This window comes from Parus major, chromosome 2 (genome assembly GCF_001522545.3).
Source record: "Parus major isolate Abel chromosome 2, Parus_major1.1, whole genome shotgun sequence".
NCBI classification, from domain to species: domain Eukaryota; kingdom Metazoa; phylum Chordata; class Aves; order Passeriformes; family Paridae; genus Parus; species Parus major.
In genome coordinates, this window is record NC_031769.1 from 93,407,150 (window position 1) to 93,433,810 (window position 26,661).

Genomic DNA, 26,661 nt, shown 5'->3' on the forward strand with positions numbered 1-26,661 from the left:
CTTCTACCTATCTTCATTTCCTTTAGTGCAAACAGTTATAGACAAGCTCCTCTCTGAACTGATAATTTTTTAGAGGTCATTCAGCTCATAATTTCAGGTCCTAGTCACTATCCTGATGGTCCTTCTTAGGAAATTGGACCCAGTGGGAACGTTTTTTCCTTCTGCTTAGTCTATGGGTCAGCATTTTCCTTCCCTTGTACTTCTTAATTCCCTTAAGTGGCAATTATTTAAGGTAGAGTTAGAGAAGGTGCAATCTACATTCATCCAATAAAACCTAAATATTAAAAAGGACAGAAAAATCCAGCATGGTTACTAAGGATATATGGGAGAGCATTTAGCATTTGAAAGGTACCAAAGATCTGGTAAATGAAAAGATGGAAAAAATTATGAAGAACTATTGGAAGTAAAATAGAAATTAGAAGTACAAAAGAACACGAGTATCAGACAGACAAGGCATCCTACTTACAAAGGTCAAGACTCAAGATGCCATGTCAAGAAATTAATGGAAAGTCAGTGCAGCACAGATTGGATTAATGAAAGCAAACAAAAAGAAAGTCCAGAAGAAATTTTAAAAATCAGCATGGAATTGCAATGATTTGTGATTCACTGGAGCAATTATTGCTGAGGGCTCTTCTCTTCATTCATGATCCAAAGTAGTAAAGCATTGAGCACACAACTTACACTGAATCAAACTCCTGTACCTATTTTCTGGCTTTGGCTCAGGTATTTAATTAATTTACTTCACAGTTGCTGGTAGGTGTTGAATTTGAGCTGGAAAGAGTGTCATAGGGATCATTTTGCTAGTCCTGAGCAGCGTATTCAAAGTCAAGGCCTTTTCTGCCCCCCACCTCACCAGCGAGGAGGCTGGGCGTGCACAAGGAGTTGGGAAGGGACACAGCCAGGACAGCTGACCCGACTGACCAAAGGGACATTATTCCACAGCACTTGGCATCATTCTCAGCATGTAAAGTGGAGGGGAAAAGAAGCAAGAGGGGGAATGTTCAGAGTACTGGCATCTGTCTTCCCAAGCTACCATTACATGCCATGGAGCCCAGCATTCCTGTAGATAACACTTACCAGTCCATGCAACGTGATGAATTAATTGCTTGTGGTGCTTTACCTAATAAACTGCCTTTATCTCAGCCTAGGAGCTTTCTCACTCTTACCCTTCTAATTCCCGTCATCCCTCCACTGGTGGGAATGAGTGATTGAGGCATGGAACTTAGTTGGTAGCTGTAAACCATGACAACATCGGCATTTTTCTGATTCTGAAATTATTTGCTATTATTTGTGCAGTAACGAAACTATGTCTAACAAGCAAGGAATTTTGTGTAACTTATAAAAAAATCTAAAACTCAGAAAACGACTTGCAAGCAGGTTTAAAAATATTAATAATTTAAGCTATTTATCAAGAATAATTTTTTACTTATTTCAATAAAAACACATTTTCTGCTTTTTCTTCCTGTGAGATGTTACTAGCATTGGGATACTGGCAACATCTCACAGGAAGAAAAAGCAGAAAGTGTCCCCTAAATAATGCACAGCCACAGAGAGAGCCACCAAGAAGTGGTGGCATTATGTAGGCAAAATCCACCCTACTATGGTTATTTGAAATATAATGCCCATAGGTCTTTGAAGTACTGTTAGTTCAACTCTGCAAGTGATGAAATAATTAGTTGATAATGGAGATACCACAGTTGAGAAATTTATTATTTGGGTTTATTTATAGATATTTATTATTTATATTTTTGTTGGAATTAATTTTTAAAAAATATTTATAGCACAGAGTAGGAATATATAATTATTTTCAATTCAGTTTAAATATATGTTATTAAATAAGTTTTATCTACCATATATATTAAAAAATTTACCACACATTTAAAGTCAAAATTTTCATTTAATTCTTCAAGTAACATATTATATTTATTTTATATTTATTTTATTGAAAATAAAAAAATAAGATCTTTATATTTCTTAGAACTCCAGCATAACTTCCCTGGATGATAGAGTAAGAGATCTAGTCTTAAAAATGTATAATAGGAAAGCAGTTTAAATGTTCACAGTATAGGACAATCTCCTCATAAAAATATCCTGAATTATTCCTAGGCACTATGCATCTTTATTTTTTATTCCTCCTGTAAGATTATTGTCTTTCTTTGGGTTTGTTTGAAAAGTTTTTTGATGACCTTGATATCTCATTTTTTGTGCTTTCCTCTGAATTTTAATATGTTGATATTACAATACTAGTATTTCTTTTTATTATTTACATTTGCCACATACTATTATGCATATATATCTTCTAGCACAATTAAATATTTTTGCCTTTCTAGATGGCTGTCATGTCTTAAGGGCTTTCTTCTACTTCTGCACTTAAATATTTCAGCCTTGCTTTAAAAGTTTTATGTTAGGATAGCCTATTTTTAGCTCCAAATAGGCAATAATGTGGCTCGTTCTTCATGAAGGATATTTTATCTATTAATATAATGAAATAGTATCTTGGAGTAAGATTACTTTCTTTTCATCAGTGAACCTGACATCCTTGCAGAGGCACCAGTCTTTATGGACACCATCAGGGATCCAGCATGGGCAATGCAAGGAATTTGCGAAGCAGACACCTGTCCAAGGGTGTTTTGAAGGCAGATAGAAAGTGGGCATTAAGGGTTCAACAAAAATTCAGACCTGAAGAGGGTTTCTGTATCATAAACTATGGCACAGCCCCCTTGCAAGCCAGCCAAATGGTTCCCAACTTTGGAAACTAGAATGCCACAGAGAAGAACGACAGGAAAGGAGGCACACATCAGCACTCAGATTAAATATTTAGATATGGGCAAAGATATTCATCTGCTCAGGAGCAATAGCTCACACCACAAAAATTAGTTGCCCTGTTACAAACTGGAATAGTGCCAGAAAAGGAATGATGGCTGCTAGGAGGGCCATGGACAGAAATGCACTGAAAAGAAAGCAGGATTCTGACTGCATGGTTTTAGGGCTATACACAATATGGAAACCCCTATGCAATGGTCCTGCAGCTTATGGCACACAACAGGACACCTGTTATACTTCCAACTGAGCAGAGGTATTAAGAGGTGTTCCAGACTTTGGTCTAGGCAGTATTTTCCTTTTTCTTTAAAACTATATTCTGAACACTTTTTCTTTAGTGAGACTGATTTGCTTTCATTCTGATCCGAGAATACCACTCACTTAAAGGATGTAACTAATACTAATAGTGGTGGGTTTTTAATATTAGATGATGTAATATTTACATCAAAATATTTCAACACCTCCTTTCATATCACTCAGCAGGAATATATGCTGATTGTTCAGGAAAAGCAACTAAGGAACTATGAAAGGAGTCCCTATGCTCCTCAACAGCAGCAGAAAAAAAGCTATATCCTAGAGAAAAAAAAAAAAAAAAGACAAAGTACTTTCATGAACTCAATTTTTTTTTTTTTTCTACTTCACTTGATACCTGGAAAGAACCAACTCTGATGTCATGACCACCCAGATAAATATACTGGCTATGAAAGCTCTGCTACATATACAATGCCTTCTAATACATGACAGTTTCAAAAAAAATTACTTAGTTTTTTTTTTTAAACATAGATTAATCTTTCCTGAAACACAATAATACATAATCTACATATGTTAAAAAGAACCTGGCTTTCTCCTTTACAAACAGAAAATCATTTATACTAGGTTTTTATTTCAAGCACACACTAAAATTATTATTCTTCACAAAAGAGGAAAGGGAGTGTCTGCCAATCAACATGACATGCTATTGAAAGACTGGTACTAATAGCTATGACAAGAGCAAACCTGTTTGAAGCAGAGCTGCTGCTGCCTTTTTCTTTTTTTAAAGTATACCAGCCATCAAAAATAATGTTTTATCTGACTAGAAACCCAAGCAATATTCCGCTGCTGTAAAAGCTTGCACCTGATTTACCTGTATCTAGCAATGATAATATTGTTTCAAATTACAGCATTTAAAGTGTTTTACTTAAACAGTGATAAAGACTAAGAACTTTAACTATTAAAAAAAAAAGTGAAATACACTTGCAAACAAAACTGTGTATCTATTCTTTGGAGGTTTTACATCAGGTATGAATTACAAGCTTGCATAGGTACTCAACTGACTTGTATTTCCATTGTTTCATTGATGAATAGCATTTACTGATTTTATATTTTTGTTCTTCGATAAATTCAGAGAGTGTAAGAGCAAACAGGCTTTTATTATTTCATTTTTCCTATTTTTTAAACTTTATTTTTTTACTAAAGAATCAAAACTCACAAAAGAAAGGAATAGCAAAAGAATATTTAGAAGTAGAAAATCACCAGGATACTAGTATAATTGCTATATTATCAGGTTCTGTGTGTCCAATTCACATTCTGAATAAGTCTGCAGTTTCCACTTGGTAATACAGTTATACCTTGATAAAATCACATAATAGATCACACCATAACTTTTAGCAATCAATTTTTTCTCTTAATAATTTGATAAATGTAGCTGTCAAGTGGGATAAAGATCACAATTTTATTTGGGATTAACTATTTGAACTTTCAGAATTCCATTCATGAATATTGCAACTGTTACAACTGATAGGATCACAATTTTGTCCCTTGTTGATGATGCAATCATGCTGCAGATTGCTGGTACAGCCCTGTTTCTCAAACATTAAAGAAACTGAAAGAGAAATCTGTGGAAAGCATGGCCTTTTGAAAAGTGCACTTAAAGTTTGCAAAAATACTTTTCAAACATATATAAAAGAGAAGATAATAACACAGTAAGGGAACTGCCAGGGAAAAGAGAATAATTTTAAACAGATTCTTCAAACACATTAAACAAATGAGTTTGTTACAAGATATTTTATCAAGGATTTAATGACATACCAGAAACAAACCATTTAAGTTGGTGTATTTCCACTTCAGGCTCAAAGAGAGTGATGATGGAAATGTTGCCTTTCTGAGAAAGAACACTTTGGGGGACTTACCTGTCTCCTCCGCTATTCCACTGCTATCCCAACACCCAAAGAGTTTAGATTCACAGACACAGCCATTACCAGGAGGCTGTAGATTAACACTGAAGATTTAAGAGCAGAAAGGACTCTTTGATAATAGTCTGACTTCTGGTACATCCAAGCCCCTTTACGTTTTGCAGTGAGCCCAGCAACCTTGGGCCCTCCTAAAACCTATTTTCCAGAAAGACATCCAGTCTTCTCAAGGCTCAAAGGAACAGAACAAGAATAATTTCTTTTGCTAGTTGCTGCCAAAGCTCAATTGACCTCATATTTAAGTGTTTGCACCTTGTTTCTCATTTCAATTTGTCTGACTACGCTTTCAGTAACTGATTTTTCTTAGGCTTTTTTCAGCTAGACTAAGAGTAGCTCATGTCTGATATTTTCTCCCTGTGAAGCAACTCATACACTATAATCAAGTACCTATCTATCATTTGGTCATGAATTATGTAACTCCTCATGAACACTAAGCGTTCAATCACCACGTAGGCAGCCAACTGCCAAAACACAATCGGCACGATCTTTGTTCTGTGAATGCCCAACCCCAGAGGCACCTATAATTTTCACAGAGGCACAGGCACACAAAGCTGTACTTCCAAGCATTCCCCAAAACATGTCTGTGTGGAGCGGGGAAACAGCTCACACTTTTAGTTCTGCCACAATCCATAGGAGTAACTGATCCTCCACTCCTGCTCATGGGGCTATGGGTGCTAGACTCTCACCACACACCCAAAAATTTGAGTGCTTTGCAAGCATAGTATAGTGCCACAGAAACCCAAACAAAAACTTCCCAAAGATTTACCAAAGAGTACAATTAATTGAGCTGGCTCCACTGGTTTATTTTTTAAAAAATTACTTCCAAGAAGTATTTGGCATGACTGACAATTCTAAATTAAACATCACCAAATTCTCTGTTCAATGCCTTAAGCAGTTCCCTAATCACATAGTTGACTGTTGTGAAGACATTTTCCAGCAAGAGCTTTGTGACTCAAACTATAGAAGCATTGCACCTATTTTGCCCATGAGGAAACTTGTACAAAAAGGAGGACCATTGTATCTTTTGCTCAGTGAAAAACTCAGTTATTCTGATTTCTAGGGTTCACACATTCATTCTTGGAAACCATCTTCACTTTTTACAGTGCAGCATGGAAATAACGATAAGGAAAAAATCCCTCAGTATCACTGCGTAACTTTAAACATTATCACAAAACCAATAATGAGCAAACTACTTCCCTTCTCTCTGAAGAGCTTTTTGCTTATGACCAGTTTAGTATTCACAGAAGGCTACTATGGCACACTGTGAGATACCACGAACTCTGCAGCTACTGGAATAATGGAGATGTTCAGGCATAGCTATTACACTGTTTGGACATAAATAATGCATCATAATAGTATCACAATGTTTGTGAGACAAGAGCTCCTAAATGATCAACATTCAGTTCAAACTGAAATTATCACTACCAAGTGATGCTGCTCCAAAGCAGACAAAGCACCAAGAAAGAAAACTGGAATAGTGATCCCTTGCAAGATCTACCACAGGTATGAGCCCTTCTCCTGTATCACTTGACAAAATATTCAGGTTCAGTTCAACTCAGTATTGTAATGTAGCATTCAGTTAGAAGAAAACACATTCAAGAATTTTGGAAATGCAATGCACACAAGAATCGAAATATTTTGTCAGTCTGTTTTAAGACTCACAATTCAAACAAGCCCACAGTAATAAACTTTTTTTTTTTTAAGTCATCTCAGTTTTAGAAAAATTAATAAAATTACAGTCATCAACATGATAATTTGCTCATCTATTGCATTCATTTTCCATTTGTAATGACACACATTCAGATTGCACATGGATAACAAGAATGTACATAAACAGTTTCCACTAGAACCAAGCTTCCATTACTTAAACATTACCTGTAGGATTCCTGAGCCCAGTTCTGTTCTTAGAACAGCTATAAGATCTGTAAGTATCTTAACTGAGGTTTTAAAAAGAAAACAAAGTCATATTGTGGATAATGGATAACAATCCAATATTCCTGGGTTTTTTCCAACAAAATTTCAATTTTAACACAGGCCTTGAGAAAATGGGTCAGAGAATACCAAGAAATAGGCACCGAGCTCCTACATAACAATACACAGACATTTTAAAAAACAAACTTGATGATTCATATAAAAATTAAGGTTAAATGCATAAACTGGTATTTATTTGAAGTGTGGCCTGGCAAATTCAATTCACAATTTTATGTGCACTGCATATATCTTTGTTGGCTTGCGTGCATTAAAGGCCTGCTCTTCAAACGTAGTAAATCTTAAAAGTTAAAGACAAAAGTATAATCCAGACTGTTAAAATATATAAGATTTATAAGGAATATAATTGTATTGTTAAATAACCCCCTCTGTGAAAGAGGGAACCCATAGCAAAAAAGAGGAAAGTCTAAAGACCTGGTTTTCTGGCATTTCTATATATCAATTTAGAACAGAAGTGCTACCACCTTTCAATTACAATATCATCCTTACAAATGTAAAAGGCAACTTCATTTGTCTTCCATTTTCCACAGCCTCTCCCATAGAAATGCAGCTTCCTCAAGCTGCTTACTACCATTGACCCCATAAAGCAGTATGGCAGTTACCAAAGAAAGCTAAATAGAAACTAATATTAGAGCATTACATGATTGTAGCAGAGCATTTCACTGCCCACAAGAGCTTATCTGTGGTTTGTTAACCAGCCAGATAACTCAAACAGGACAAGCCGTCTTAGAGTGAGTTATTTTGGCACCATGGGGTTAACATCTCCCAACTGCCAATAAATGTCTTACTGATGGAAGTGAGCCCTGGAAAGATAAGCCGGATTTTTGTCAGACAGACATTCACTTTACAACTATAAGAACCACACCAAACTTCCACAAAGCAAAAATCTTCTATACATTTCCCTGGAAATGTGTGGAGTTTCTCCCGTGAGTAAGGATGCCTGCTTTGCAGTTACTCCCAAGGGATTAAGTGAAGGAATGTGCAAATTATCATGGTTTCAGTGATAAGTTAGATTTGACTCCTAATCAATACCATTTCTTTTCCTAGCTCTAATATAGATATTATCCTCAATATTGTGCATTTTTATGTTGTGCTGTAATCTACTAGTAGTTCTTTTCATTTTTATACTGTGTAGTAAGTGATTCTGATTAAGATCTTTCATCTGCAATCTCTTGTCTGTTTAATAAATAATTCATTTTATAAATAGATCTGTCTTGCCATCATTAGAACTTGCAGGCTAGGGTGATTTCTTGAACTTAAACTGTTGCCAGTATCTGAGGCTAAGGCTTGTCCAAAGCTTCCACTCTTCCCGCAACAATTATAAAGGCCATTAAATTAAAATTAGAAATTCTACTGTCAATCTTAATTTCATAGACAAGAAACAGACTTGACTTTTACTCCCAGTCATGTCCTAAAGGTACTCCACAGCTCCACTCTTGATGGGCTGTAGTGAAGGAGCTTCTGGCTGTCCTGCAAAGTGGCTGGACTTGGTGTCTGTTTCTTTGCCAGTGAAGAGACTTACTCTGTTTCTATCTGCTCAAAGAAGCAAAAAGAGCTGGCTTTCCTGTTACAAAGCAATATTAGAACATAAAAGACAGACAAATATGTTTAAGTTAAAAAAAAAAAAAATCAATCTTGTATGACACTTTTATACTCCTGTCATCCTAAGGGGTTCTATGTCGTGTTGTAGATTCTCTGTGGGTGCAGCCAATGACCACTAAGTCATCAGTAACTGTGAACCAGACACAGAACAAATCTTATTTTTATAAGGGATGTTAGCCAGGGCACAGGAGTTGTCCTTCATTCCTCTAAAAATCTTCTCTAAAACCTTTAACTCTCAGATGTCCAGGAGTCAGAAATGGATTGAAAAGAAGAAAAGAAACATCCCTTAATTTAACTATGGTATGAATACACAATTATCACCCAGGTTCCTCTTTAATAGTGTTTCTTTTTGAAAGGAAGATACAGTATCATCCTTTTAGCAATGGGCTTATGCAAACAATGTTTCAAGACTTTTGCTGTATACCAGTTCTAGGTGAACCTGGCAATCAATAGGTGACAATATGTTCTTGCTAGTGCTAATATATTTGCACAGTATCCTGTTTAGTGCAAGGGGATTTCTGTAGTATATGAGTGCATGTATAGAAACCATTAGGATACAACACACTGATGAGTGTTTTCCTGTGTTACCAAAACAAGCAAGCTGAACAGTTTTAACCACAGCATGCTACAGTGAACAATTAATTTACCCAGATATAAACTAATAATGGGAAAATGTGCATAAAATGTTTGTAATTTTGGAATGTTAGTGATTCTATCACTGTTACAGCTCTCTGTTATATCTGTCTGTCTACTGAAAGCATTTGATTTTTTCATATTAAGTGGGATTATTGTAGTAAAAATCCAACGGTGTCTGGATTTAAGCTCTGAGTTGAATATTCATTTGCTTTAGTGAGAACTATGGTGAAATGTGATCGGTTTTCTGACCTATTTTGAAATTGGTATTCTGCCAACTGGCATTTTGTTTGCACATCCAGATATTATCCACCATATGCTGACATGACATGATGATTGGTTCCAAAATGAAGTGGAATACTTGGCAAATAGAAATATATGGTACAAATAATACACTGCCTCTAGTCAGGAAAGCAAGCAGTCACTTTGAGAAGACTGAGAGGTTTTAAAATAACTACAGTGTACATACTGCACAAAGCTGCATTAAAACTCTCCTGGTTTTGCTTTTTTACAGGTATGAGGGTATCAAAACCTATGAAATTAATTCCTTACACAAGATTCAAATCTGACATGGGAGTACTAATAGTAGTAATTCAATGGAAGATTAATTTGCATCTCAGGGAGACTTTGGCCCACATAGACTCTTCCTCCTCTGGATTCCCCAACTCTTCCTTCTCACCATCTGTTCTTATTTCCCACTGCTCTGACTTGTCTTTCCACCCAGTGATGTCTAAGTTATCTGCTTCTCCTGCATTAAGATCACATTTCATTCAAGCTCCACACTAATTTTGTATCATTTCTCCTAACCTTCTACCATTAATCTTCTGCCTTCCACTCTGAACTGCAGAATCTATTAAAAAAATAAAAACCAAAACCAAATAAAAACCAAAAAAACTTGTTCCTAATTAGAGAACACCCCATCTCTTTTCTTTTAATTCCTGTTTCCAAAGCAATGTTTTTGTTTTGCATTCCTCCAGTGATTTCCATGTGTGCGCTCTCTAAAACAAAGCCTGAAAATATACATCTAAGTTGTTGGTTTAGCTCTGCTGTTCTATCTTTTAATGAGGAACAGTCTTTTTTTTTTAATAATGAAATCTAAGAATTTCTAAACCAGTGCATTAATTTGCCACTGTATTTCTTATAGAATTTTGCATTTCTCTTTCCGGGGAATAGCTTAGGCAGAGGGACTTAATAAAAATCTTTAAAAATATTTCTCCCTAAAAGTTCAGTTAGATTTCAAGATGAGGCATCTAAATAGCAAGCACTTCTGATGTTTATTTATTGAAATGGAAGATTTGCTTGTGTAACATGGATAGATTTCAGTGCTTAATGCATAATCTTCAATCCTGGAAAACTTGAAGAGGATTAAGCCCATTTTAAAGGTTGTTCTTCTTCAGAATAAATGATAATAACTTCTTGTTTTGTTATTACAATCATTTAAAAGCACGTGCATTCGAAGAGAATTTGTAAGCAAAAGGAGGAATGACCTTACCAGCATGCAAGTACGCCAGATCAGGATTTTCAATGTCTGGGTGTAGTTCTTTCAAGTGGTTACGAAACTCCACAGGGATATTTGTTCCATAATCACACCGAGGACAATTATACATTTTTACTCCTTCATGCTTTCCCGTATGCAAGATGTGTTTACGGATATTTTCTGCACAGTTAGATCTAAACAGCAATGAAAAAAGGAAAGAGATATATATTAATTTATTTCCTACCAGTAGTTCAAATAAAACCTAGTGTTACAACAGAGAATAAGTAGTCATCACTAATTTTTCATTATCTGTAGATTTTTTTCCATCCTCTTAGGTTTTGCATATATGTTGTTCTTTGCATGAAGGCTCCCAAAGCTGTTTCAGGTTAACTGAACATTACATCTGAACCAGAATGATTGATTTGTTGCATTTACAGAATTTCTATTTTTCTCATGGTAGTCAGTGATGGACAGAAATTAAGCAAATGTCTTTATTTAGCAAAACTGAAATTCACAAATGCCTTTAATATTCCCAGTGGAGCTCACATGAACCTTTTCTACACAGTTCCTAAATTCAAGTGGAGTTGCTGTGAATGATTTTTGCAAGTGTGTTCCACCAACTTTCATCTTGTTGTGTGAACTATTCCTTGGAAAGAGAACTGAGTTGCTCAAGTTTACATCTTTTTGAAAATACACACAGATTCTTAAATACGGCTTTTGTGAAAGTAGTGGAGTTTTCATGCATAAAAGTCAGATTGCAATTAGTTCAACACATTTAAAAGCAATATTTATAATCACATTTCTGAAAAAAAGTAATAAAAAAATTCCACATTTCTTTTATTCACAGAGATATCCATACAGCAGTAAAATTTAACTTCTAGTCTTTAAAATTTTCCAGTCTCATTACAAAATTATTTTGCATTAGAATTTCCTACTTATTCAGACTTTGTGATGAATCCTACATAAAATACACTGCTGCTCCATTTATTTCAATCAGAAATAGTCAGATTATTTATTCTTGACTCAAAAGAACAGAACTGTCCATGTGAACCATTGCTTTGGGGTTTTGTTTTGTTTTTAGACTTCCTTACTAACATATACTATTATTCTTATTGCCAAACTAAGAAGAGTAATTCTGCCTACCTGAAAAAAAGTACAAACACTTGTGTAAGCTACATAAATGCATAATACTTTACAAGTACTCAAATAAGACTACTGTAGCGTTTTGAGCAACTGGCTATATACCCATCACTGACAGAAATTCCACGGCAGCAGACATGTAAAAAAAGGACCCCCAAAATAAACTGGAAGTAGCAGCTTGAAGTTCTGCTGGAATGCTTGTCTCTCCCTCAGAAATGGTCATAGTAAAGTTGGTATCTGCCTTACGGTGCTGCCAAAGCTCACCCTCTGTCATGTCCATCTGCTATATACTGGTATAATGGTCAGATGCCTGAGAATGTCAGAGAAGACATCACTGAAAAATATAGAAAATATTGGCCTCAGCATCTTTCGGGATTCAGCCCCTAAAAAAGTTACAATGCTCATAAATGTTGTTAAAATGAAATATGTATTTTACAAAAAAAGAAAAAAAAAAAAGGTAGCGTATACTGCAATGAAAGCAGGAGACAACCTGGTAACCTTCTATCATGGGTTATACTTTAAAGGGGAGTAGATTAAAGCAGAGCATACAAATCTGAAATAAAATATCTGTGTTCTTTTAGCTCAGCTCTCATACTATGTTAAGGAAAGATATAAAACTTTTTACTTTGAAATATTCCTGTGAAATATATAAAGGATCTGTGGAAACCTGTGTAAGAGTTGTGAAGAAAACCCAGCCTGTTCAAGCCATAAAAGGCCAGTTCTATCTCTTTGATTTGGAATTTGCTCCAGCCACTTTAAACAGAGCAATCCTGGAGCCTCATTTATTCAGTCATCAGCTAAAAATCTGTCACTAAACACACCAACATACAGATATAAAAAAATTAAACCCAGATTTTCCTAAGTAACAAGGCCAGGAAGGCTTAATCAGGAATGAGGTCTATGAGATCACAAGGCATTACAAGTGGCCCCTCATATTAGGTTGCAAAGCAGCAATTGCCATCATAAGGTAAACCATAATGGTAACAACTGGCAAATCCAAGCACTTTTGAAGCCACATGATACCTTTAAATATGAAAGGACAAAAATGTACTGCACATAAAGTGTTTTTTAATTTTTCAGTGTGCTCAGAATGTGAGTTTTATTAGGAGTCTTCTCCCACGTACTGTACAAGTATGTTATTATATGTTTGACACAAAACACCCCCACCAACACATTGTGTGTGTAGTTACATCATATCATATGAGTAAACACAGAGGTCTGTGATTTTAAACAGCACTATATTTTTATTAAAGTGATCTCATGACAAGAATGTAACTAAAACCTTATAATGCTGCAATAATGATGACAAGTTTTTGACAGGCCTTGTATTATAAGATTTACTTCCAGGTGTTTATAAACCTTGAAATACAGATTTCCTTTGTTCTGAAATTTGGAAAATAGAGCCCAGCCCAATAAAAATAATTTGAGCAAAGTATTTTTGATTTTTGAGTTCCAGTCTGAATTGCAGCCACAAAGAAATATATGCAGGTTTTAGGAGACTAACCTGTATTTCAGTAAAGCTACAGTAGAGGTTTATAAGTTTAATTACTATTACAATTGCTTCATGTAAGCATGCTTTCATCCTCAGGATCCATTTTTAAAATCAAACTTATATATTTCTGTCAATTTGTCCATGCTCTGAAGTAACAGGAAGGGAACTCATTAGAGAGACTTATTTAGTCTAAAGGTACAGACAATGAGTTTATATTCAATTCTGATGTAGAGAAACGCAATAAAAATTTTACTTCGTGTCTTGCAATAAGTCCTTTTATTAGATATGAAGAAAGGTTGAGACTTGATGCAAACCCCACAAAAACCCTATAAAAGGGAAGAGGGAGGCCTGTATGGATTTTTCAGTGTCTTGTCAGTGCTATACACAGTAAAAAGGAAATGGAACATGTTGCTAAGGTACACTGCAGATGAACAGGAAATACAAGGAGCTGAAAGGCTCATCTCATACTTCCCATGCAACAAACTGTATGAGCTCCTCCATGAAAGACTGATATATTGGGAAGGGCATAGGCCTACTTTCCACATCCAGGAGAGCCCCCACTCTGTAAAGGATAACACTTTGAAATAAGGGAGACAGATGGTGAGATTCTCCTGAGAAATGCAGTTCCTGTTTAAGATGAACAGAAAACCTCTTCTGGAAAAAGACAAAAAAGGGCATTTGTCTCTTATGTTCGTCACACAGTGATGCATTCCCACTGCTGTTCTAGCTGCACATTCCATGTGGCCATTACAAGTCCATTCCTATCAACCAGGTAACTTTTTCTGCTCTCAATGAATTAAAAGTTGCTGAATATTCAAGTATCATAAACTGGAAGTGGCTTGTCAATTGTAGAATGATGCTTTAGTACAGAATCACAGTATGCTTAAGGTTCAAAGGGACATCTCAAGATTGTCTGGTACCTTCCTGCTGCTCAGGAAGAATGGCCAGTTGCCCAGGATCAGTTTTAGATGGCTTCTGAATATCTCCAAAGGTATGTCCTAACCTCCCTGGGCTGCCTGCGCCAGTGCTCAGTCACCTTAACAATGGAATTGTGTTTCCAGATGTTCAGAGGAAACCTTCTATCTTCCTGTTTGTACCAATTGCCTCTTGTTCTGTCTCAGTGCATCACTGAAAAAGAGCTTGGCTTCCTCTTCTTTAGAGCTTCCCTTCAGATATGTGTACAACATACTGATGACATCCCCTGAGCCTCCTGTCCATGCTGACCACTCCCAGCTCTCTTATCCCTCATTATTTGGGAAGCTACAATTTCAAAGAATTTATTGAAGTTTTCAGTGGTGATTGAGCTTGCATAGGAATCATCCTGTGACAAGGAAGCCCGATGCCCCATTCCACAGCCATCTGTACCCGTGTCTCTTAGCACCATTGATCCACTCTGCTGGGAGAGTGAAATAAGGAAGGGTAGGAGTTGTATAAAATGTCCATACATTTTCTCAACATGAGAAGCTGTTGCCTCTGTTTCCATTGCCTTCCTTCTCCTATCTTTATATATACATACTTGAGTTCTTTTACAAAAAAAAAAAAAAAAACAAACCCAGAAACATGGCATCATGCTAAGAGCAAGAAACCGAGTGCCTGGTCTACAGAAGAGTGGGAAAATCATGCTTCTGGTGGATGTGACAGAAGTCCTCATAACTGCCTTCCTCCTTAACCCAAAAAGTACAATTGTTCCTTTAGCCTCTAAAAGGCAGTATAAGTGCCCCTATAAAGACATCTTCTCAGTTGCACTGGCAAGCTATAATGTGCAAAAGACTGGAATTCTCAGCAAAACTAGGCCTACCCCACTGTAAACAGCAGCACTCTTCAGGGGCCTGGGATGGTAGAGCAGAGACATACACTTTGCAGGTGGCAGAGATGGAAGTTCAAAGTCAGCAGCAGGGAAACATGGGTGGAACAACGAATCTTGGAGCAAATCTGTCCTGGGGGAGAAATAGCCAGCCTGAATGTCTCCTCAGAAAGTGCTACCTGCAGTTACTATTCCTCCATCATCTCTTCCTGCTCTCCAGTCTTGCAGATCTCAGCCAGACAGTCTCACCAGCAAACAGTACAAGCTGTGTGAGGGCAGGGATTTCGGCATCCCTTCTCTATGCAGAGGGACTCATCCCCAGCCTTGTGGCAGGATGCAGCAGGTTGTGCTCTGCGCTCCCCAGCCAGCAGCCTCTGTAAACAGCCAAGCTCAGTAGTTAACTGCAGACCTGTGGCTGCCCAGTACCAAGCTGTTTGCTGTCCTTGTCTTTTACACAATGTTCTGGATAAAAATGATGAAATAAGAGAAATACATTTAATATCTGCCAATTCTAAATTTGTCCATGTAGAATAGGAATGTTTCTAAATTTTTAAGAGTTTTCTACATGAGAATACACTAGCATTGCATTAAACAGCTTAATGAAATATTGCAGGAAGTAATAAATTTTTATTATTTCTTTTTCCTATTTACTAATAAGAAACTGAAATTAGAACACTCTTCCATTACACAGTGCCTGACATTTTCAGAAAGATACTTACTGCAAGACACGGAAATGAAAGGTTTCAGAGGTGCAAATGAGGCAAAATGTTAATTATCTAGTCCACTAAGTTTTAAAAATTTTAGCACCTTGTAGGACTCTTATTTGCACAAAATAAACCTTTTTCAAAGGTCTTCTCCAGCACATTATGTATAAACATCCTCTTTCTGCAGAGAAATGCATAGAACGTAAAGGACTTAAGGCAACTCCATTGACATCACTATTCACAACATAAAAACAAACACAGTGATACAACCAACTGATTGAAAAGATTTCTATTTTTCCCCTGTTTGTCAGTATGAATCAAGTTGACTCTCATATAGACAGCATTCTGAAGGTCTTCTGCACCCTTTATACCCTGCTATGCAACCTGCAAGTACAGAGAAATTGCAGCATTTTGATTGAAAAGTAGCAAAGTCTCCAGACACCTTCTTCCAGAAATAAAAGCAATTATGATGAAAGCAAACTTTTCAATCAAGCAATACTCACTATTGTAGATTCTTAACCTCAGTTATTCACCAAATGTTTGCAGGTATTTCTTTTACAGAAAATGACATCTAACTTGGAAAACTGTCTTTAAATCAAAACTGCAATAATGTAATTACGCTAGAAAAGGAGAGCTGTAGATTTTTAGAAATGCAAAGTCATATGGAACATTTAGCTTGACCTTATTGATAGCACAGTTCATAAATATTTGCCCAGTGATTCTTTTCTCAAACCATAACCCTTTTGAGACTAAAACACGGTTTCTGATGGAGAGCAATAGGGAGTCCTTTGAAATCACAGGCAAATTACTCTTCTCTTGATCCCTCTCCTTTTACGAAATGTCGTATTTCTTGTCCCCCAGCATCCAGCTAACATTGATATGTGTCCAACACACTTTGCTTGGCTGCAGAATCTCCTGATACCTGGATCTCCAGCAGAAGAGCTACAATGACTGAGTTCCCTTCAATTCATTCTGAGGAATCATCAGGTTCTCTGTGTATTCTTTCCAGTTGCCTTAAACTTTGAATACATTGACATTTCACACCAGTGTTGCATACATGGATGCCATGACTTTCTCCATGCTCAGCATTCTCAAGTTGCAGCCAATTCTGGGAACTCCTGGATACTTCTTGCAGCACCAAGAGCTCCTGCACACTCAGTTAAATGCAGGGACCTTTCAGATTGTTTTCAGCATTACTGCTTTCCAAAATACAATTCCTTCTAGCCTGCCTTTGTTTCTTGCTGTCATTAAACTGTATGAAAACTAGCATTTGGTAGGGTGGTGGCAAACAACCTAATGGGCAATATTTTCTTGACAGGAAAGACACAAATACCTCAATCTTTGATAATTACATTATACAAACAGGGTTATTCAATCAAAATCTCCACAATGACCATCACTCTGCCCAACTTCTACTTAGCAAAACCCCAAACAAACCAAACAACCAACCAAAAAATTCTTCCCTGCATACTCAAGATTTAGCTACATTTCTGGTTTTAAAATAGAATAAACTGATTACCAGACAGTGCAAAATAGCTACATAATAATACATAATCTGCACATACATTGCACAGGCAATTCAGACTGCAAGTTTCAAAGTTAAAGTATTAGTTTACCTCTTCAGTGCTACAAGTCAATACAGTATTGCACAAAAGATAATAAAAAATAGCAAATACCACAGCCAAAAATGTGGCAATCTGTTGAAACTAACATTATAAAACTGCAATAATTATCAGATATTTAAACACACATATAACATATATTTATGTATATATGTACAAGAATTGTAATACATTTCATCAGCCTTCTCACTACTAACATGCACCTGGGTTACTTTTTTTCTTGCTCTTTGCCTTTAAAAGCAAAAGTTCTACCTTTTATTTAGGTTCTAAGTGAGTGGGGAAACAATCAGATGGATACAAGTGCCAACGCTCTGCAACCAGCTTCAATTCTCAAGTGACTTACAGTACTGTGGCTGGAATTAGCAGCACACGGCTCTGTGGGAACTCAGGAGGGCAGCTCCAATGTACCCAGTGCCAGCTCAGCTATGCCTGTATCACTGCTGCCTAACACCTCTCTGTGCTGCTCCTAAAGACCTCTGCTGGACAGAGGCAATGAGCTGCTGGGGATAAGCAATGCCTTTGCCACCATAGCTGCTTCTGCAGCGTTTGCTCATAGCTTTTCAACTCTACCAAGAAAAGATGACTGAAATACACACCCACAGTGCAGTAAAAATGCATGCCCAGCAAGCTGGTGGCCACATGTATTTCCCTGTTTTCATGTACTGCCATGTATTGCATGTATTGCCACTCAGAAAATATGAAGTTACCCATAAAAGAGAGTACACTACATTTATGTGTTTTAATGAGATTTTATAATGCAGTCAGTTTCACAAAGAAAATAATAAAAATGTATTTGGGATTTATTCTGATAGTATTATACCAACACCCAGGGATAATAATCGTAATGTTTTCTGCTTTTCTACATTTTTAGCTTTGCATTTTTTTCTGTAATGATCTATTTGTTATGACATACAGTATGTGTGACAGATGTCCAATGCTGGCTGCTAAAAAGTAGCAGAGCCCTGTAGGGAAGCAGCAAAAACTTGTGCGTCAGCACAGAAAATGATGGAAGATTGATAATTACTGCTTGTGTCTGAGCTCCATTCAGCAGACTAGCATGTCCAAATTGTAATTTGGCCATGGATCCACCATTCTATTTACAATGTATTGGAATGAAAATTCCCAGTTTCAAGTAATTGATCATTATGATAGCCAAAATAAGTGCTTTTAAAGGCAAATTCAGGGTAATTGGAAATTCTGAAGGGAAATAAGAAGTGATGTACTCTAGTCTTGTTTACCTCTGAGGAATCTGTAAAGCCAGTTACAACCCTGCACAGTGAACAAAACCCAAAGTATAGACCCAGTGCTGGCATTTAGATCTACTTGTGAATTTTCAGAGTATTTTTGTCAACAAATAGCAAAGAACAGACTCCATGATTTAAAGAAAACATTATGTTTTTCCAGGAAAAAGCCCATCTGTGATTCCAAGGAACTATGGCATCCTGCCTTAAATGCTTCCATTAATTCTATTTTCTACAAGAAAACAGAGAAAGAAATAAAGATGAGGCTTTTAGACAGAAACCTGCAAATTATGTCCAAACTGCTAGACTTTGAAGGAATGGGTGGAAAGGGTACAGGAAATCATGGAAGTGTGCCTCAGATCTCCTCCTGTGCTATGGCACTCATTCTCCCCATAGGTGCTGTGCAGAGCTGGGTTGCTCAGGTTCTAAGTGTCCCCCAGCAGCTCTTCAGAGAGAAGCTCAGAGTCTCTTTCCAGTGAATAAAGAAAAAAAAAAAGAAAAAAAAGGAAAAAAAAAAAGGAAAAAACCCAACAAAACAGTAACAACCAACCAATTTTTATAGGACTGATCTGCTTCTGAAAGCCATCTAACATTTCCTAGAACTTCTAGCTTCCACTTTGCTGCAGGCAGAGTGGTCTCCGTGATGGCCCAGCTCAAAGGCCTGTGTGCCTGCAGTGTGAGGAATGCAGGGGTCTGCTGTGCACAGCACACTGCTGCACTGTGTCAGCCAAGGTTTAAGTGGCAGAAATAGCAGGTGGAGTTCATCTATTTCACAGTAACTGAGAATAATCACTCCATTGTTCATGGGCTTCTTCCCTCCCCCTTTTCTTTCTTCTTAGAGCAGATGGCATAAAAGAGAAGTTGGTCTGAGAAACAGCATCTCTGCAGTGGTGTGAGGATCGAGACCGGGCTTTAGGTATCACAGGCCCTGATTTAACAAGGTACTTACACATTTGTGCGGCTTAAGTACAAGCAGCCCCCGTTGACTTCAAAAGAATGACTCACAAGGTTAAATTTATGTACATGATCAAACACCTCACTGAAATGAGGCCATGGAAAACATCCATTTTTTAAAAAAGCTGAGATGAATTTAATTGAAGACACGCATTTCCTTTCAACATCAATTTTTACCCTATTGTACTTCTTTTATTGACCAAGTAAAGTAATTGAACAGTTCTGTGGAGTCTGTTTGTATATTCTCAGGAACACATAAAGTATTTTACAGATACAGAAGTGCAGACAGAGCCTAGGAAAGGGTGTGGAATCTAGTGGCTGCATAAGATGAAACTGGACTCCTAATGTTGCTGGAGTCAGAAATGATAGCAACAGACCCTAAAGGCTGCCTGTCAATCTCAGATGCAGATGGTACTTCGTCCAACTGGCCTTCGTGTCAGATCCTTCAGCCATTTTAGTGACAACACGACTCCCTAGAGGGCAGATCCTGTTGCTTTGCAGCCTGGATTCATACCCAGGGCACTGTGGTCTCTGCTCAAAGTAGGTTTTTTTAATGCTAATACAGTGCCTCTTGTTGCCCTATCCCAGCCCCAACCCCCATGCAAAAAGAGATGGTAATTTTCTTCCTCATTTCAAATGTTCCAATTTATCAAAAGAATCAGCAATAATTGTCTGAAAGATTCACTTTTGTTATGCATGCCAAAACTATATATAAAATCCCTGCTAACAAAATTTGCAGACAACACTGTAATTGGCAGCATGATTAATAACAATGACACTGCCATCATACAGTGCAGTCGCTGAAGCCAGGCATGTTCAATCACAACATGTACACACACAATTACATGTTAGCTTTGCCACCTTTGCACAATGCATGCAAGTAACTTAGACAATGCTGTGAAAAGCTGTGACACTGAAAATGATTTAAGGATTAGTGGACCATCAGTTTAATGTGAAATTCTAGTGCAATTCTATAAGCAGAAAGACCCCATACTATATTTAGCTGTATAAGCAAGGAAGCAGCAAGCAAATGTAAGGATGTAATGTTCTCTTTGTGACACCAGAGAAACTAATTCTAGAATATCTACTTCCTGTATTAGTGGCTACATATAAAAAAGGGAACAAACAGCCACAAAGTGATTATAAATAGAAACAGAAGTGGGGTAAAAAACTCTAAAAAACTTAATAAAAACTCCTTCTATTTGCTTATTACACTTGAGCTTGGCCCATGAGTAACTTAACATGGAATAAAGGTGTAATTAAGGGACAACCTAACGTAGAGAAAACCTATACGAAACCAAAAACAATGACTACACATTACAGTCAAATTCAACTGAGACAGAAAGCAGAATTTATTCAGCAATTAATCTTCCACAGAAGGGAAGTTGCTTCTGAACTTTGTCTGCTTTCAGATCAAATCTGAATATGTTTCTAGATCATAAAATTCAGTCAGAAGTAGGAGTTTCAGTACAGATAAAACTGGGAAAAAAAACACCTATGCATTTTTTTTTGTAGAAGGTCAGACTGGCTGAGCTTAAGGCTTTTTCTGGGCTCAAAGTCTCCAAGAATACAGTTTAAGTCTGAAAAATGTCATTGTGAGGTCAGCCATTTATTGTGCTTCTATGATGTCATGGAAATTTGTTCAGTCTGCAAATTAAAATATATTCTTCCTGGCTGTCAATACTGAAAAACCATCTTAGATTCTGAAAGTCAAATTTGGGTCTTTAGTTGGAGGTATGATTGATTATCTAATCTAAAATGTGTGTTGAAAGCATATATCAGAGAAACATCATTCTCTTCAGATTATGTCCTCATAATGCCATTTTCTGCACAAATGTAAGTAAATGCAGCATTTGGCTCTGTACTTTGAGCTTACTTCAGAGACATCATTCACTCCAGGAGAACTGGTTTTAAGAGTAAGGAGCAAGCAAAACGTGATTTTTGTTCCTACAAGAGTACATTTGCCTGTAAGGACGCCCTGCTGCTCAGTAAGAAACTGCAGTTTTGATATAGCTGGACTTTCACTGGAGACCTACACATCGAAATTTATGTGCTGTGTACTTAACCAAAAGATACTGAAATGGAATGAAAGCACTGAACTATATATTTAACTTACCCAGCATACCTATATGTAAAGCAAAATGCATAAGGTAGTTTCTACTGCACTTCAGACTATTCAAAGTTGCAGATAAGCTCTCTTGTAAAAGTATTAGATTGAAATTGGACCACCCAGAATAGACACATTTTTACTGTTCTTTCAACAATACACAATTATGTCTACCAGACATAGCATGAATTTAACTAGATTAGAAATCAGGGCAACACTCTAAAACTATTGATTGAGAAGAACAGGAACTGCCTGAATGGTATTCCTTCAGAAAGCTAACCCAAGAAGAAAAAAATTTAAAACACCAGGGCAAAAGCCTTCTGGATACTAATGAAATTCTGTCATATTGACGAATTTTATAGACCAACACCAAACAAATTATCTTGTGATCATCTATGTAAAGGTTGTATCTTGAAGAAAAAACCCACAACCATATAAAATTAACCTCATCATATTACATGAAAATAAGCTTCTTTCATCATCATAGATACTGTTATGGACTTGTCTTTATTTCCTACAGAGGGTTAACATGAAAAGAGGGAAGAATGGTAAAATATGAAACTTTTTCTTTGGCTTCACCTTTCAAATTCTGGTATCATACAACAGTAGAAACTAATGAACTTGCTCATCTTCGAAAGCCCTTTTGCATGCTTCTTCCTTCACCCTTAACTCTGATCCTCACAGATCTTCCCTTATGTGTGTGCCAATTTTACTGGTATAATATCTACACTTTTATTAGTTGTGTTCTGATGATTTCTACTGAGAGATACTTAAAGCTTAAACAAGTCAAAAACTATTTTATCACTTCTGAAGAAAACTAATGTGCAGAGCCACTGAATGATAAGAGAGATCACTGAATTTATTTAATAATGCATGTCCATTTCACAAAAATGGCCTGTGTAATCCTTTTAAAAATAATAACCTGTTCATTTCAGACCTTGCACAATGCTTCTCTTTGTCCCTTGTAAGTCTCTCAAATGTCTTATTTTAAAGGAATATATAGTACTCCCGGAAGACATTTTCCCATTTCTATTCTCTTCAACTCCTGTGAGCCCTTGTTCTGTGTGATAAGGCAATCTCCTTCGGGATCTGAGCTGTGTAGTTTCGCACCACGAGTGACAAGGACTCAACTTGAATAACTGCTGTGCGCAGGTTGTAATTATGTCAGCTGGAGTGTTGAACAAGGGGACTGATTAATGTGAGCCCCAGCCCAGGCACAGTCCCTATCAAAACCTTCGTGCAGGCCAGCAGTGGGGATGGGTTAAAGCAGAAAGACAAAACATGCTGTATCGTCCATGATAGATGAATTGCTCCAACAGTCTTCAGGCAGATGTTCCAGGACAGTATAATATACAATTACTCTGCCTTATCACCTTCCCAGGGACAATAAAGCTTCCTCCTTCTATAGCTCATGTGAGTGAAGGCAAAATTAGTTTTACTTTTACAACACTGACTCACTTATCATGTTGCCTTGATTGTGCTTTTACAGCTAAAGAAAACATATATTGCACTCTTAACCTAAAAACAAACAAACAAACAGAACCCACCAAAAAAATCTGCACTCCTCATCTTTTATATAAAACCAAACTATTCCTTTGAATCTATTTTGCATCATAGCAATGCAGTCCTTAAAGGGCTAATTTAGTATGTGATTCTAGGGACATTACTAACTTTAGAACAACTGGACCTATTCATAAGCTTAACATTATATGTACATATAGGAAAGGACCTCAGTGATTCAAGTCAGAATACATAGATAAGAAAAAATACACAGGTTTGGTGCAAAAAAGATGCCTATGTGAATAACATGCCCTTAGTGACTATTTTAACTAAGCACTCATTCTAAAAATGCTACAGCACTCTTGTAAAACAATTCTTTGAGAAGTCATTAATCCACATGCCTCTTTAAAGGCCACAGGAGTTTACTCTACACCTACTATAAACAATCCATGTATTTTCCAAAAGTAAATATAAATTAAGTAAGTAATAGACATTTAGGGAAAAAAAAAATCAATCTATCTATCTATCTATCTATCTATCTATCTATCTATCTATCTATCTATCTATCTATCCGTATTTGTTTCCTTTTTGTTATCTGATCTATACAGTTTGGGGTTTTTTTGCTGCAGAGATGGAAGTAGTCTATATGTTACAGTGCTGTTTCCACAAGTTTGCAGAATAGCAGCTTACTAACATGAGGTGAATATCAAGAGAAGAATATAGCTCATAATGAAATCCTTCCTTTCTAAGTAGTGGATGGGTATAGATAAAGAAGCTGTGCTTCAAAGTAGAGAGTCTATATAGCTCCACTTGCATTCCATGATGCATTGCTTTCAGTACTACCCCTCCTCCAGCTATATAACAATGACATGAACTCCAGAAACAAAACAAAAAAAATGCACGCAGAAACGCCTTTAGCGAGACACATATTTGAAGGTCAGGTTTAAAAACAAAACCAGACTAAAACAGCCAAGGCTGATTCTAATGGCACTTAAGACTGCATGCATATTTGAAACATTCTATTTATATTAATTTAATTTTCATGAAAGGTATTGGATTACCAGTCCATAAAGGAGAGATAAGATTTTCTAAGGAGACTATGGGAATTAGGCACTGATACTGCACTTCAGATTGAATGCAGGCTCCCAGCTGTTACACCTTCTTTGAGGTTTTAGTCAATAAACAGTACCACAGTCCTGGCAACAATAAGACTTCACCACTACAGTACAGGCTTTCCTGTACTCCTCTGGTGAAATGAAATCTATGTTTATGAATCAAAATGCAGCTCCAAGAAAACTGGAACATTCTCACTGCACAGCATGCTGACCTGAGAGGACAGCACGACAGGATAATGATACGCCAACTGCTGTACAAAGAAACAATAAAGAAAATGGTCTTGGCCTCAGAAAAACTATAATCTAAGTTTTGAGAAGGATATGATAATCAGAAAATAGGCAAAAAGATTCGTTGTTTTAGGAAAATATATTAGCTGGCACAAAATATCATGCATCAAGTCTTTCTTCTTGAAACTTTGGCATTAGACAGCAAGGAGCTGCCAGGAGCCAAAAGCAGATCTAATCCCTGCTTTCAGAAACATTCTTCTGTTTTCAGTTATGTTCCCCATATAATTCTCTTAGAAAATCCAAACAACAGGCTCCTAAACACTTTGTCCTGTGCCCTTTCAGCTGAGAATCCTAAACAATAACTCGAATGAGGTTGCAGACAGCAGTTCATTATGAACTAAATGAATCCTGACTTGTCTAATATTCAGCTCTCTAACACATACCCAAAAATACAAGAAGAGGGGCCTGTTTGCCTAAAAATGTACCAAAAGTACAGGCAGACATAGCCATTTCTCCAGGACAAAGACTTCTGAGCATGCTTCAGTGATTTCACTCAGTTGTGCAAGAACTTGCAAACTCAAGTAGAGAGAGAACTGAAAAACAGAAACTCCAAAAGGAGTAGATACTTCTGGATTTAGAAGTCTTTTGGCAAGATTCAGGAGATAGGGATCCTCTCTGAAAATCAAATGGAAAGTAGTAGTAACTGGGTTTTCAATCCCACAAATTACTTGCCCAGTTGAACTTCTTTGCTGTTCAGGATACAAAGTCTTGTGGAAGGTGCTGCCAGCTTCCTGGTTTTCCATTTCTCTCTTTCCTAAGAAACAAGTACCTTCATGACAGGTGAGAATTGCCGCTTCACTGAGGACATGGAGGCGATGTGAATAACATCAGTGGAGCCAGGATTTTATCCACTGTCTTTGTTTTTGTTTTATAGTATCGACCCTGTGACAGTACACACTTTCCAGCCAGTGAGAGCTGATTCCCAAATGAGCTATGGAACAGAGATGCTTAGATGGAGAGGGGCTTAGTTATAATCCTTTCTGTTACAGCACTCCTGCCATGCTACTGGTGAACTGAAACTAAAAATGGGCACTTCAGAGCATGAAAAGAAAATAAAGATTCTTCTGATGTTATGTTGTAGACTTCTAAGAGAAAAGACATCCAAACAAAAGAGGAAGCCTGGAACAGATGCATATGTACAAGAACTCAGCAAACAAATGCTCTACTTGCCTTTTAGAATCCAGTTCTGGAATGCAGAGTACCAACAGAGCTACCATCACCCAATACCGTATTTTCATCTCTCACCTCTTGCACCATCACCAGGAAACAAAAAGCTATTCCCAAAATCTGCACTCACTGGCCTTGTTTGGCTGACTTGATGTTCCTTCATTTATTTAAAACAGACTGGATAGTAGACACCTGCTTTGCCCTCACAAGGGCTCACATTTAGGACTTCCCTCTCTGGTCTGACACAAATGAACAAACCCAATACAAATTCCTTTATCTTTGAAACATTTCTTCTACTTGAAAGTTTTACTGCTCTTCAAAATGACTATATTTCAGCATGCAAAAATCAATCAGCTAAATACCATATGACTGTGCTATAATTTATTAGTGCTGATCAAAATCTTAAAGACTAGTAATTAAAATTCAAATTAAAATGTGATGAAAGTCACATTTAGTCATGTAAACGAAGAGGCTGAATTTCAAATAGGCAAAGATTCACTGGACCCCGTGTGAGATGAGAATTCGTGGATGCTCAGTATCACTAATAACATGTAAAAAAAAGTACTATTTTTTCAAACTTTGCTTCTTTTCTTAAGTAAATACATCTATATAGATCTATGAATATGTCAGTTCATCAGTAAATGACTTACAGAAAACGGAAAACGTGCCAAAAAAGCACTAGTGGAATAATCTCTCCACAGTGAGAGAAGTTTCTTCCTGTTCACTAAGAAATGTCACTGGTCTCAAACGCTTGGGTATAAATCTTCTCCAAATTATC

The 26,661-nt window shown here is 36.8% G+C and overlaps 1 protein-coding gene across 1 annotated transcript in view; it reads right to left on the minus strand.

The window, feature by feature from the left end:
* ZNF407 (zinc finger protein 407) overlaps positions 1-26,661 on the minus strand; it is a 335,252-nt gene that overhangs the window by 87,811 nt on the left and 220,780 nt on the right. The window contains exon 8 of the mRNA XM_015618174.3: positions 10,765-10,943. Coding sequence (XP_015473660.3) covers positions 10,765-10,943 — 179 coding nt within the window. The remainder of the gene's footprint in view (positions 1-10,764; positions 10,944-26,661) is intronic.